Raw genomic sequence first — 14815 nt, 5'->3', positions numbered from 1 at the left:
TTTTTTTTTCAAAGAGCGAGACATTTTTTATAGCATGCATTAGCCAGGAAAATGAAAAAAGGAAAATTGAGATGAGAACCTCTTATATTTTTCGACCCATTTGTTTGTGGAATTATCTTTAAAGTCCCACTATCATGATTTTTTACACACTATGCACATAATAGAATAGTGTCAAGGATGATTAAAAAAATAAATGATCCAGACATAACTATTGACATTCATCCATTCATTTTCTGAATCGCTTATCCTCCAATCTAGGGTGTAGTCTGCCTTTTACCCATTTGCTGGAATAGGCTCCAACACTCTCCGACCGTGTTAAGAATAAGCTGTTTTGAAAATGAATGAATGAATAATTTAGTTTTTCTTAATATTTTATTCATTAATATTTAGATGAATAATATCCATCCATTTTCAACACTGCTTATCTTTTTGTGGTGCTCGAGCTTATCCCAGATGAAATAAAAACTAACCAATACAACTGAAACCTGGTGTCCACATTGGTAGACATTACATTTTGGTTCATTTAAGTCATATAAAGGCCTAATAATAAAGGTGGTTTACATGAACAAACATGTGACATCCATAAAAGAAGACTCTTGGTCTTTACTGAGTTAAGATGTTGTTTTAATTGACCAAAATTAGTCAGTGCTAGTTCTCAGGACTGCTTTGTCATAGTGCAGTATGTAAGCAACAAGGAGCTGTCCATGGTATAATTAGCGACACCTTCCCTAACTCCTTTGGGGGATTGAAGTGCACTAGAATGTGGCCTTGATGGAGACTGGCAGATTTAGTGTGAAGTGTACGCACTACGATTATCTTTCCAGTTGGCTATTATTTCACTCCTCTCTCTCATGCTTCTCTACTGCAGAGAGGGAAATATATTAGGCTTTTTTTTTCTATTCAAGGTTCCTTGCCAAAGCAAAGCAGATTGAAATCTCTCTTTAGGATGAAAAGAGCTTTGAGATTTTCCCTTTTGCTCTTCAAGTCGTGACGATGCAGTGATCACTTGTTTTGCAGGGGGAGACAGCTTTTTTTTGTTTGAACTGTAACGTAACAGAGTTCAAATGTTTTTTTAATGTATTTATGTAAAATGCTCAGAAATTCTTATTTTATTTTGCCAACTTTCAGCTTTAAACCACGTCCTAGGAAAAAAGCATGGCTTTTTATCCAATACATTTCCATAAATTATCTTCATTACTATTAATCAAATCTGAAAAATAGTTTATTTTACTTTTTATTATTTTAGGTTTAATGCCAACCAAAGTTTTTTTCTCTTATTATAGAATCCCCCCTTTTTGGTTACGAATAGTTTAGAAATTTGAAAACAAAGGGTGATGACAGTTACAATTTGAACCTGGGATTTTGATTTAAATTTAAAATAGTGGTTATTTGACCTATCAGAAGTTCGGCTGCACTTTACAAAGTACTTTCCGAACGTGGTTGCGTGGTTTTTAAGCTGAGCAAGGTGGTCAGAGAAGCCTATCATTGGGATGCAAGAATGAATCCCTGCAGGGAGAAGGTGGATGGAATGTAAAACAAGCTGCTGCCAGCTTTGCTTGTCCTCACTATGTGGTCTGCTTCTGCATCTGAGAACATGATCTCCCAGCTGCAATAGCCAGGAAGCTAGTGATGTAACAAAACATTTAGATACTGTTTTCTGCAGCACCTCTTGCTAAATCGCTGTAAATTCGATAGGCCGAATTGTCGTTGATCAATTAGGCAGTTAACACGGACATGCAAAACAGCATCTTGCTGTCATTTTGCTTAAAGAGTTTCGACTTCGCAGCTGCAGGAATGCCATGCTTGAATCGCCCTAATCATCAACAGACAGGTATATGTAGGAAGCAAGTGTACATGAAGTGCATATCTACTGCATGCTAAAATTAGATACGTACCAATTTTACAAAGATGGACCATGTCAAGTCCATGCTTATGTGGCTTCATCTTCATTACAAAAAAGAAGCTCAGGAAAAATGAAAAGCACAAATTCCACTGATCCGTATTTTAATTTGCTTTACAGAAGCCTAATAAGGTCAGAACATGCTTCTTCTGCTGTAAATCAGTGGCTTTAAGAGCCTTCTAAAACAATTGAGAGGGATTTGCATGAGAATGTTGTGACTGGGGAAAGGATCTTGGCCTGTCTGCTGTAATTACAGCATCCCCATCTGTCTGTGTTTTCCTTTTTTAAACGATATTTTCACACTTAAAGTCCCTTTAAGTGGTGTACACACTGTCCAATTCTTTAGATGTTAGCACCCCTATGCATGAACAGGAAAAATTCCACTCTACACATCACAACATTTTTTTGGGCCAAATGTTTTAATTTGTCGCAATCGGCACATTTGTGGTTCAACATTTATAATTGTTGGCACCAAATCACCCAAAATTATCAATATTTTTAAACACCACATTAAGACCAAAACATAAGTATTTTGCTTTCAACACACACCAATGTTCTGGTCTGATATCATCTCGCACTGAGTCAAATCAACTGAGCATGTGTATGGAAGGACTTTTGAAAACATGGTTAAATGTACATTAACCCCAAGTCGGCATAACATCTGAGTGAGCACGGCAGTATAAATCACAGTTTTAGTCATTATTTCTAGTCATTGCTGCTAAATGCCTGCATTAACTTCAACAGACAGACATGCTGAGATAAGGCGACAGATGTGGCACAACCAGGTGGCGCGATGCCAGTAGGCCAGCACATTAAAGAGTGAGCGGGGAGGGTCACTTTCATTGCGACCAGACCCCATTTTGTGCCTAGGTGATGATTACCTAAGCAGCATGTAAAAACTCATGAGTTTGATTGATGTTTGATGTTCGTACGTTAACGTGACATTTTTTTCCGCTTTTTTTAGTGCTAGGAATACATTTTTGATTATAATTCCCAGTCAATCATAGGTACAAACAACCCTTCTCATTCACAAGCACCCCTCGTGATTGTTAGTTTCTTCAATAAATAGACCTTATATGGATTTTATTTACTTATTTATTTGAATGACTGCTGCCATGTGTTGTGTTATCTGACATTTCAAAACAACAACAAACACCAAACACATTTCCTGGGTTTGTTCCTCACAAAAACATATTTAAGATAATATGACGGGAAGTCAAATCGACTCCACAGATGAACCCAAGTTGTTATTTTTCTCATCACCTCCCCAAAACACCATGTTTGAAATTCCATCCTGGTCCAAAACATTAAAACAGAATCCCCTTTAAATCCGCTCAGACTCCTGGGAGCGAATTAGCCACCGTCGAAAATGAGTTCTTCAGACTTGGATGTGGCTGGAGTGCAGTATTTATTGAATGCAAGGTAAACAAGAGGAATTGATGTCAAATACTGAGCAAAGTATGTTCCTTTGTCTCTAAAATGTCACTCATTTCTTGGCCTTGAAGACATGTTAACTTTCAATGGCATAAGGGCAGGTGTCCAGGTGCTGGTGCAGCAGACTGGCTTTGCACAGCACACAAAAGACAATGTCTCCGCGGACGAAGCCTCAGAAAGGAGAGGGCGACGAAGGAGTGGGCTGTCAGAGTAACAGGAGAACACCTGGGATTACTGTCAACTCCTGGTTTGTCTCATTTTACCTCCCCATCCTCATTACTTCACATTTGAGCCATTGACGTTGACCTCTAAACTCAAATTAGCCACATCACCAGGAATGTGATATGAATAATAATAATATTTTTTTAAAAAACTAGAACAACGGGGCTCATAGGTTGTTTGTCGCTTTCACCTCATTATCATCCACTAATGACCAACCTTGCATCTCATTTCGACAACAATAGTGGATGAAAGCAGCGAAAATAGGGGAATAACCATCCTATTTCATGGCAGTGATAGGAGTAGACCTCCAATCTAATTAAACTGGGAAGGTTGTCACCAAATGTCTTGAAATAGATTGGACTTTTGTCCCAGTCAATGTCAGTCACTCAGTTAAGTTACCTATTCTTATTAAAATCAGGCAATCTGCAGTCATCTTTTACTGCTCTCTTTTGTGTTTTGTTCTCGTTTATGTTTTACAGTATATAACTTTTTTTTTTATGAAAGGAGAGCACCATCATTCAGTTTTGAAGAAGAAAATAAATGTTGGCATTGAAACATCAAAACAGGTATTGGTACTAAAAAGATTGCATTGAAAATATAAAACTCAGACTGCAGAAAAAAAATGAATATACTGAATATTTCTTTTCTACACTGCTCTCAGGGAGAATGCTTTTTATTATTCATTGCTGTTTTCTGAATTTAAATTCAAACTTTTTTTTTTTACATTAAATCGAAATATCCAGTTTTTCCCTTAACATAATGCTGTTGGTTTTAGCAAGGTGAACGAATGGTTAGCATGAAATGAAAAGACCTTTGTGAGCATTGTTATTTTTGTTATGTGTTCAATTATTAGCTATGCACTTTAGTAAATGATTTTGGGGCTCACACTTCCTCGGATGACACGTTTTGGGTACACGTTTTGTTGTTTGGGTATCGGAGAAAGTATTCCTGCAGAAACTAGTTGGTTCTTTTTGGCCTCATCTTTCTAAAGATACAAATTATCCAATAGGACGGCAAACGCAAACCCACCCCAACGTGATTTGCTTCTCATTTTTCAGCCGGCTTATAGACAGCTTTAGCAGATTGCTCGGGGGGGTTATATTTTTGCTCAGTTCTCTACATTATCCTCTTCTTCTGAGCTCTCCGTCACCAGTCCAAAACACAAGTCCAACAATAGTGAGGTGACACAGAGTGACACTGAGAGGATTAGAAAAGCCAGAAATCTATTCTCTTTAAATAGAAGACTCACTGGTGCTCCAATGAGAGGTTTCAATACAGTAAAGTGACAGATGGCCATTTATTGCTCTCGTACAAATTCATGTCATCGCACTTAATGACTCGCCTGTTCCAGGCTTGTGTCGCACTACTCCAGCAAAGCGGCTGTTTGTCCTTTGTTAATGAACGCAGACCTGGTGCTTTTATTACTGCTGTCATTTACTCTGTAATCATAAACACTTGATATGTGTGTGTCAGGGATAATCTAAAAAGGATCAAGAAACTCTCTCAATCGCTCACATTGTGGTGTCAAAATAATCATTAAATATAGGGCCACGTGCAAGGTTGTGGTTGTCGTGACCGGACGTTTGATCGCCGGACGTTTGGTCGCCCGGACGTTTGGTCGCCGGACGTTTGGTCGCCCGGGTGAATATAATTTTGAGAGCTGGTTTCAACAGTAGATATTTAGATATTAAACTCCCTCTCTCATGAATATAATTTTGAGAGCTGGTTTCAACAGTAAACTCTTTGTCATGTTGTCAAACGTCCAGCGACCAAACGTCCGGGCGACCGAACGTCCGGGCGACCAAACGTCTGGGCGACCAAACGTCCAGGCGACCAAACGTCCGGCGACCAAACGTCCGGCGTCCAAACGTCCGGCGACCAAACGTCCAGTGACCAAACGTCCGAGTACCGTGGTTGTTGTCATATTTTCCTAAATTCTCTAATTTCCAATTTTCTCTGGATTTTTTTGTTATTGAAATTAAATTAGATTAGGGTCATTAAACTATGACAAAATGCCACGTTAGAAGGCGTTGTCAAATACCTTTGCCTAACAAAATCGATCCAAACTCCAAACTGAAATATTCAACTTCCTATTTACTTTTTGACTTAAAATTTTTGGTCCTATTGTGACTTTAACAAATTATACTGCAACAAGTAATTATCCATGTATGACATCACTAACGAGAGCCTGATATGGAGTAAAAAAAACAAAGAAGTGTTCACGCTGTGGATTAATTTTCATTTGCACGAAACACAAACATTACATTATCAGGCTGCCAACAGAAACCAAAGAATAATACAAAAGCGGCATTTTTCTCACAAACCTTCTTTGTTGTCTTTCTGGGAGATACATTCCATTAACAACGCTCATCAAATTCAAAGGAGGCCTTGCATACATTTCCAATTAGTGGAATGTTGCAAGCTTCACAGTTTGTAAATAGTCCCGGGCTTGGCATATAGTTGGGTGTTTCTTCAACATAATATCTATGCTATATTACGTGCAGTCATTTCCAACCATGCAAAATGAAAACATATTTTCATTATGCACTGAATGTGCTTTTCAATAGATTGTGTACGCACACTTAATGTATTGTCGTCTAACATTTGAGGCCTGTTTACTTGCTCTCAATAGTGGCCAATAACGACTGGCATTTTAACATATTTGTATAGTATGCATAGTATTCTGTATAGTTTAGTCACAATAAGCTTAAATGAAAATGGCCCTTGCTTTTTCATTTGTTTGACAACCATTAATCTGTCACATATGCAGTACTTGTGCAAGATTGCCTGCAAGACTACGGCCCCTTACTTTCCCTCAATGATCAACTCAATGTGCAATCAGACGTTATGTGCATGCAAAATGTACGTTTTCACTTTGTGATCAATAACCACAAGTAGTCACCATGAAAGGTCACGCTGCACACAACTGCCACATATGAATCATCTAAAGCCATTTTATCCTCCACTCTATGTCTTTGTGAATGTTGGATGTGTCACTGCTAGTGTTGGGACCTCATGCATTAACCAGCCTCCCTGAGATGTGTTATTCTAGGTGCAAAGTCATTCAAATTCAACAGAGAACTTGTTCGATGTTCCTGCCAAAGCTGACACATCTCTCCGCCGACTCAAGGCATGTTGCGGGATGCTTGCATTTTTGGCAGATGAGTTAAATCTCTACCTCCACTTCATTTGTCTGGAATTAAGTGCATTTTTGAAACCCTGTCCAGCAACGGCACAAAATGCCTTATTTTCACATGAAAACCTGGGAATATTTTTGCGTATAGGTTGCTAATACCCCTTGGTAATCAATGTTCCCGCTAATTTTTTGTTTGTCTGGGCAAAAAGACAACCTCCCTGAGCACACTGAGTACCAGTGTGAGCAACATCATCATTGCTCGCTATGGGCACACACCAGTATCACACCTGGCATAAGCAGGTGTATGTCTACTACACATAAATGATTTAGTAATAATAAAATGTCATCATTAATATCTATGAATGGGCGGCCCAGCGGATGAGTGGTTCGCGCGTCAGCCTCACAGCTAAAAATAAAAATATTTTAAAAAAAATGATTTTATTTTGTACGCTCCATATGATTTGCTGTGCGCAGAGAAGACAAGAGTAGTGCGCAATTGCGCTCGCGCGCAGCTTAGAGGGAACATTGTTGGTAATGCTCATGTCAGTCAAATGGGAAATTAATGACTCTTGTAGGTCGTCTCAAAGATCGCATAATAGCTTTCGCCACCATTAGTTAGACACATAAAACCAGGACAGGCATGATCATAAATATGCATCGTGACTCCCGTCGGGTTCAGCAAACAATTTCATACCTTCTGACATGTCCTTTTAAACGATATGGCAGCATTTCTTGAACTGAGCTGTCAGAAGGCAGTTTTTCAACAATGGTCCCCCCCTTCAAGCTGTTCTCGCTATAAGCACTCATCACCGTGTTGTGTTTCATCTCGACTCTTGGAACAGCAATAATCGATGTCATGGCAAAGGAAAACAGGCGGTTTCTCTCGCTGGCCCTGAGGCAGACTGCACACATGCGCCTCCAAAACAGATTGGGTCTGACAAAGCAGACTAAAAGCAGTAAGCAGTGGTATCTATCTATACAGTGTTGTGGTGCCACATGACCCGCGGTGGAGAGAAGAGACGCAACGCAGCTCAGTGGAAAAGGCCACCAGTATATGTTGTTGTGGCAATGCTATAATGAGCATTTATATTTATGCCTCTTTGCATAATTCACCAGACATGGCTGACTGACTGTCAATGCTTTTTTTTTATTTTTCAGTACTAGGGTTGGATGTGTTGGATTGAGATTTTTGGCAATTGGGATTTTCACCAGAAATTTGAAGTTGGTAGTCACATATTTGGAAACTAATTTTTAGGTCTGGCTGCAAAATCTGACGCTTAATGGTCTTCTTCACTGAGATAAAAATGATGACTTTAAAAATTATAAAAGTATACACATTTTATATGTAATATGTATGCAAAAAAGGAAAACAGAATAATTTTCAAACCAACAAATACATTGTATGTGTTACAGGTGAAATTAATTTGACATTTTCAGAATTCAGGAACGCACTGCTTATTTTAGCGGATTTTGCAAAATTTTCTGTTCTCTAGTAAGAAGTTTGGACACATTATCCAGATTCCGGAAAATCAGAATGCCTTGTTTGTTGTTGTGCAGTGATGATTTTAATGATTTCAGCAATGATTGTATTGTACAGCTATTTCTTCTCTTTGTGAAGATTGTAAAATTGTTACCAAACCCTGTTTCTCTTAAAAGAAAAGTGAATGGAAGCCACCTGGTGATGCAGCAGTTCAGTCAGTCCGGGCAGGCGTGGGCTCGATTCCTGCTGGTGGCGGTATGATTGTCAGAGTGAATGGTTGTCTGTCTCTTTGTGCCTTAAGACTGACTGGCGACCAGTCTAGGGTGTAGACTGCCTTTCGCCCCAAGTCAGCTGGGATAGGCTCCAGCAACCCCCGCTACCCTACGAGGATGCGGGTCACTGAAGATGAATGAATGAAAATATATGGCACTAGCCAGTCAACTAAAATGAATACAATCATTCAATATTATCATCTTATTGATTGTATTATTTTGCTCCTAAGAATACCATGCCTTCGCTGATTGCATGTCCTTGGAGTATCCTTGTTGTTAACAATATATTAAAAGCAGCTTTTATTTTATTTTTTAAACCTTATGTATTAAATAATAGCTATTTAACCTGACCTCATTAGAAACTCAATTTTTCATGTTTATGCTAACCTGCATATTGTGTATAAATTTTACTCTATGCGTGTGTGTGTGTGTGTGTGCGTGCGCGTACGCGTGCGTGTGTGTGTGTGTGTGTGTCTGTGTCTGTGTGTGTGTGTGTCTGTGTCTGTGTGTGTGTGTGTGTGTGTGTGTGTGTGTGTGTGTGTGTGTGTGTGTGTGTGTGTGTGTGTGTGTGTGTGTGTGTGTGTGTGTGTGTGTGTGTGTGTGTGTGTGTGTGTGTGTGTGTGTGTGTGTGTGTGTGTGTGTGTGTGTGTGTGTGTGTGTGGGCAGAAGGAGGGGGGTCTTTAGGGAGCTCGCTTAGCCCTTCTCTTGGCGTCTAATTTGATTTAATTAATTTAATCTGAATATGATTTCACACTCGATTTTACCTCGAATATTGTCTAGCAATAAGAAACCTTTGCTGCAGTTGCATAGATACTTAGATGGGTACGTAGATAGATAGATAGATCTTTCCATTCTATCTTTTAGTAATTTGACAAGCTCTTCATTTTTTTAAGTAGAAAGTTGAAATGTAATATTTATTTTCTTTTTAATAGCGTATGGGGTAAAAGGGGTCGCAACCCACGATGTAGTTTGTGTCCAGCGGTGAATAACTTATCCTCCATCACGTCAAGAAATACGAATGATAACCATATTCTAATGTTTTAGCCTTATATGGACCGTGCACAAGTTATAGAAACTGCAGTGCGGCATCTCGTCCACATTGTCGGTCGTGTTCACGCATACATACACACACGTGAATATTGCACTCTGAGCTAGACAGGGCAGCTTGCAAATTGAAGATGCGCTCCGTGCACGAGTGCATTGGACATTCATCACATTTCATAACCATGACACGGTGGATAGATAAATCCATGGACATAAAAGTTAAGTCTGACTCACCCCGTTTGAACATGTTGCCGCTCTAAGTGTATTTGCTGCTGTGTCCGCTGGAAATCATCGATCCAAGTATTCCAGACTTTTCCAAGTTGATCCGAAGACACCCCTTTTGGTCACTGTCACTTATTTGTCACTCCCGTTGGACAAGGTTGAACTGCGATATTCTCCTCAGATTCGAACGTCATTCATTGGAAGATCTGAACGGACCCGCTTACAGAAACCCATTCAATTCAAAACAAAGCTGTTAACTCCAGGGACGAGATTTGCAAATTCAAAGCGTATCCCAACTAAAAATAATTACACCCATCGCTAAAAATAAACATTTACAAAAAAAATCCTTCTTCCAACCAGTTACAGTCGCTCCAAATGCAATTTCCCCAAAACCTAATGATTAACTCTCTTAATAAAACGAGCAGTTTTTAAGAATGTGTCCTCTAAATGTCATTTTAAAACATATTCTGGCAAGAGTTAAACGTATGTGCGCTGAAGTCTGTGCGTTGCATCCGCGCCGCACGCTGATGCGCTCAAGGAGGGAGAAAGTGATGTTGTGCCGCCTCATCCTCCTCCTCCGCCCGCCTCCTCCTCCTCCTTCTCCTCCTCCTCCTCCTCCTGTTCTCGGCTTCGGGCTCAGCCTCTTTCACTGGAGAGCCAGACAGACACACCAGCAGGGGAACTCATCCATGCGTGGCAATAAACTATATTTAAACTATCCGCAGACCAACAGTAATACACAAAGAAACTCGGGTGTCCTAGATATAACATCACAGTGTGTGTTAAGACCTCTTGATTTATTAATTGGCCTAATTTTTCCCGAGCATAATTCATCAAAAGTAGCGTGTTCTTAATGCACAGATCTATTTATACATGAATACGTATGAAGTATTTGTATTGATTATGTATTCGTCCAGGGATTGACATTTCCATTGGAGAGTGGAATCCGATGATCTGTGATCGACTGCTTTGGTCTGGTGCTTGTTTTGCAATGAGAAGAAAACATGGCGGCGCCCTCGTGTGAAATGCTGCTTGCTCCTGTCAAAAAGCCTACGAGTGAGTAACGCTGTTTGCCTTTCAACATTATCGACATGAATAGCAGATACATATTTGGGGGAAATTTAAATTATATCCGATATAAACTTAAGATGTTATGAGACCGATCAGTGATGTAAACGACCCAACTAGATCTTGCATTTGGGGATTGCAGTGGTCCTGGGTTCGAATCCAGATCGGTCCACTTGCGTGGAGTTTGCATGTTCTCTGGCATGCTTGGGTTTTCTTCGGATGTGAGCGTGGTTGTTTGTCTCCTCTTTCCCTGCGATTGGGTGGCCATCAATTCAGGGTGCCCCCGCCTACTCCCCGAAGTTAGCTGGGATAGGCTCCAGCACCCCCCCCCCCCCCCCCCACGACCCTAGTGAGGATAAAGCGATTCAGGAAATAAAGAAATGAATGATTAATAATATATTATTATATTATTAACATGAACTTGGTGCAAAAGGTGGTTCAAACAACTCAGAAGAGGAAATACTGGCTTTTGGTTTTTTTACTCTGTGTGACTATTTTTGTCTTGGAATGTCCTTTTTTCCAGTCAGAGGACCCCGTCGGGTGGCTAATCAGATTCCAGATGAAATCCTGCAGGATCACAATTTGAATGAGGCCATAAAAGCCTTGCCTGCAAATTACAACTTTGAAATCCATAAGACTGTGTGGCGAGTAAGACAAGCTAAAGCAACAAGAGGTTTGTGCAAAAACATCTTCTAATTCAGTTTATAATGATACTTTTATTCTGCACCACTGCTTGATTCCGATTTGTGATAGGTTTTGTCAAAATAAAGTGAGGTCGTAAAAACATTTTCATCAAATCATTACAAATATTCGGTATTGTGGCTATTTGTCATTTTGAAAAAAAAGATCTATATCAAAGAAGTCGCACTAGCAATACTAATATGGGTTAATTGTCATGGATTGTACAGATGGCGTTGCAGAGGCTTTGAAAAGATTTTTTCCCCTGTGTTTTTGTTGTGCTTTTTTCACTTTATCATCACACTTTTCAGCAAGACAATATATCACGTCTGTCTGCATCTGTTTCTGTTTACGTCCATCTGTTCATCATCTCACAGTTCTTTTGAAGCGGTAAAAAAACAAGTGAAATTCATTTAAGCTTTTCTAACCATGCACAATTTGAAATGAAGCCCATGTATCACTAATTATCTAATTTAATGATTACCTTGGGAATGTGTTATCATTTCTATGCTGATTTCTAATCATTTGTCCTGTATATGGCTAAGTTCAATCATTCATTATTTGAGCTGCTTATCCTAAAAAGGGTCGTGGGGGTGCTGAAGCCTATCCCACCCAACTAGCTGGGGTACATCCTGAATTGGTGTCCAGCCAATCACAGAGCGTATGGAGACTAACAACCACATTTATACCTATCGGCAATTTGGAATATTCAATCGGTCCAACATGTTTTGGGGACGTCGGATGAAAACGCAGTAACCGGAGAAGACACACGCAGGCACAGACAGGGACAACATGCAAACTAAATTAAAATGTGACTGCATTAAAGTCACCATGTGTATTGGGTACTTTCAGAGAGACTATGTAAGAATTGTTTGTAGCAGCCCCTTTAATAACTACTTACTGCTTCACAGGTTTTGAAGGCACAGGCCATATAATAAAACCTTATGTTCTCTCAGTGAAACCATCTGACATTTTCATTTAATAGTAGTGTGTGATGATTGGATCCTTAGCGCCACTTCATAGACCTCTAATATTGTTGCCATCTCTGATTTGTCCTATCTAAGAGGTCACCATTTTATTTGGTATAGGCAATTTTCATGTAAGTTTGAAATAATATGGGCCTTAATCTAAAATTATTTCAGGGTTCAATGAATACAAATTGAACTGTGGTTTGTGCATGCTAAAAATGAAATCTTTCACAATAGTCACAAAACCTTGAAAAATACGATGACTATATCAGGCAGGCACAGAACAAAGAACTACTGAAGACATAGATGTAAAAAAAAAACAGCATCGGCCCTGGAGTGTCACTGTCGTGTTTTCCAGGGAGACTTGTGGAATGCACAGGGAGTTGCGCTGTTTTCCAAGGTCCTTGCACGACTCAGGCAACCAACTGATAAGCTCACTTGACAGTCTTTTCTTAAATCACTTCTTGGGCAACAACACAGTTAAGTACAGTGTTTTTTTGGTCAAATTTAGTCAGTGGTCAGGTCGAGGCTCCCAGAAACACTACTAATATGATAGAATATGGAATTGGACACTTAATTCGAGTCTGGCAATATGTTGATTAAGCCTATGCTGCTGCCAATTCACCTTTTGCATCCTCTTCACCTTTTTGTTCGAGGCCCTATAGAAAAGGTTCTTTATTTCTGTCAGCTGCGGAGAGAGTATATTCTGAAACCTTTCCCCACTAATAAAATCGCCCTTTCTCATGTAATGACCTGTCTCCCACTGTCTACCATGACCCCTAAACCTTTTCAGCAGTAAGCACGGAGCGCACTCACCTCGGCTTTTGGATTGGCTCCATCTATCAGACCATCTCATGTTTTTATTGTTTAATGCTCCCTTTGCTGGTGTCTTGGGGGGGTGCCTGTGACAATATTGGTGCAATGGCTGTCGCTCATTTAAAGTATACATGTAGTTAGATTGATTGAACTGGGATATTACAGACCGGAGGAGTTAGCTCAAATTGAATAAACCATGTTGTTTTGTACTCTGCTCTATTGAGGTGCTTCATATTACAATGCATATACAGTCAGCAAAACATGATGTAGGCTGGGCAAAGCATCATGATACCCGACCAGATAGTTTAACAAGCTGCAACATCCACCTCACATAATTTAATGCCCAGAATTTTCTTAAAATGCATACAGTGGTACCTCGAGATACGAGCTTCATTCTTTCCGGGACTGAGCTAGTATGTCGATATTCTCGTAACTCGAACGAACGTTTCCCATTGAAATGAACTATAAACAAATTAATTCGTTCCAACCCTCTGAAAAAACACCAAAAACAGGATATTGGATTGGAAAAAAATGTTGTATTTCTTCTAATCGCCATCTATTAACAAAGTAACACATGACTAGTGGTTTAATATGACTAAAATGTGTTTAATAGAACTAAAATTAGACGGATTTCGCAGTGTACAGAGAGGGACATAGAGGGAGGCAGGGTTAGCAGGGGAGACTTTTTGCACCGGTGAATCGTAATATAACATTAACAAATTTAAATGAACTTGGATTACGATGCAGACACTCAAAAATAAGTTTAAACTAACCTTACACTAAACTTAATTCTAATTTTGTTTTACATTTTTATACCTTCTCCTGGCCGGGTTGGCTGTTTGCCCCGCCTCCACCCTCACGTTCACTGCGCTGTTTGCTGTTGTATTCCCTTCAAAATATTCCGAAAATGATGCACACAAATGTCCTCACAATAGGATAACGCACGACCATTTGCCAAAGGGAAGTAGTCTTGAATTAGCGATCGCTCGGCCAATGGGAGCTAACAGGCCAAGGGGGGAAAACACTGAAAAAATGCAACGCTCTGCCCAGTGCTCGCAGAGACATTACAAAGAGGGAGTTGCGACCAGACACATTACACGAGGAGTTGCAGGGGGAGGGACAGAGCCAGTGCCTTTGATGTTCTTATGAGCAGCCAACGAGAAGTAATAATATACTCCTCGTATTAGCGATCGCTCCGGCATTCGCGCTGAGTGCTCATAGATATCTGTTATACACGAAAGCGATGCGGCAAAAAAGACAGTGCAATACAATGATAAACAGCCTCTCATGTCTTGGCCACCTGGCTTTCTCGTATCTCAAATTTTTTCTCGTATGTAGAGATAATTATATTCTCTAAATTTTACTCGTATCTCGAAATGCTCGTATGTCGGTGTGCTCGTATGTCGAGGTACCACTGTATTTGACATCAAATGGGGAAAAAAGTGCATACATTTCCAACTATCACCCATCCCAGGTCAGGTTTCTGAGTGTAGGGAGCTCCATGTGGTCCATCCAGTTGCTTGCGCACTTTGTGGACATAGATTATGTCCTGCCTGAGGAGAAGCATGATGGACG

At 39.9% G+C, this 14815-nt stretch overlaps 2 protein-coding genes across 4 annotated transcripts in view; one reads left to right on the top strand and one right to left on the bottom strand.

Annotated features, from left to right (window-relative positions):
• The window catches only part of rtn4rl1b (reticulon 4 receptor-like 1b), an 89415-nt gene extending 79159 nt beyond the window's left edge, over positions 1–10256 (bottom strand). The window contains exon 1 of the mRNA XM_077611087.1: positions 9723–10256. Coding sequence (XP_077467213.1) covers positions 9723–9735 — 13 coding nt within the window. The 5' untranslated portion in view covers positions 9736–10256. The remainder of the gene's footprint in view (positions 1–9722) is intronic.
• Positions 1–14815, top strand: part of dph1 (diphthamide biosynthesis 1) — a 155624-nt gene that overhangs the window by 90244 nt on the left and 50565 nt on the right. For 2 of the 3 annotated variants that reach the window (XM_077611089.1, XM_077611088.1), the window contains 2 exons: positions 10628–10766; positions 11302–11451. In XM_077611089.1, coding sequence (XP_077467215.1) covers positions 10715–10766; positions 11302–11451 — 202 coding nt within the window. In that variant the 5' untranslated portion in view covers positions 10628–10714. Of the gene's footprint in view, positions 1–10627; positions 10767–11301; positions 11452–14815 lie in introns of those variants that run through there. The other variant, XR_013303524.1, reaches the window with a different exon arrangement.

This window comes from Stigmatopora argus, chromosome 10 (genome assembly GCF_051989625.1).
Source record: "Stigmatopora argus isolate UIUO_Sarg chromosome 10, RoL_Sarg_1.0, whole genome shotgun sequence".
Taxonomy (NCBI): Eukaryota; Metazoa; Chordata; class Actinopteri; order Syngnathiformes; family Syngnathidae; genus Stigmatopora; species Stigmatopora argus.
The sequence above is the reverse complement of the archived record's forward strand: the minus strand, read 5'-3'. Positions and strand labels throughout refer to the sequence as shown.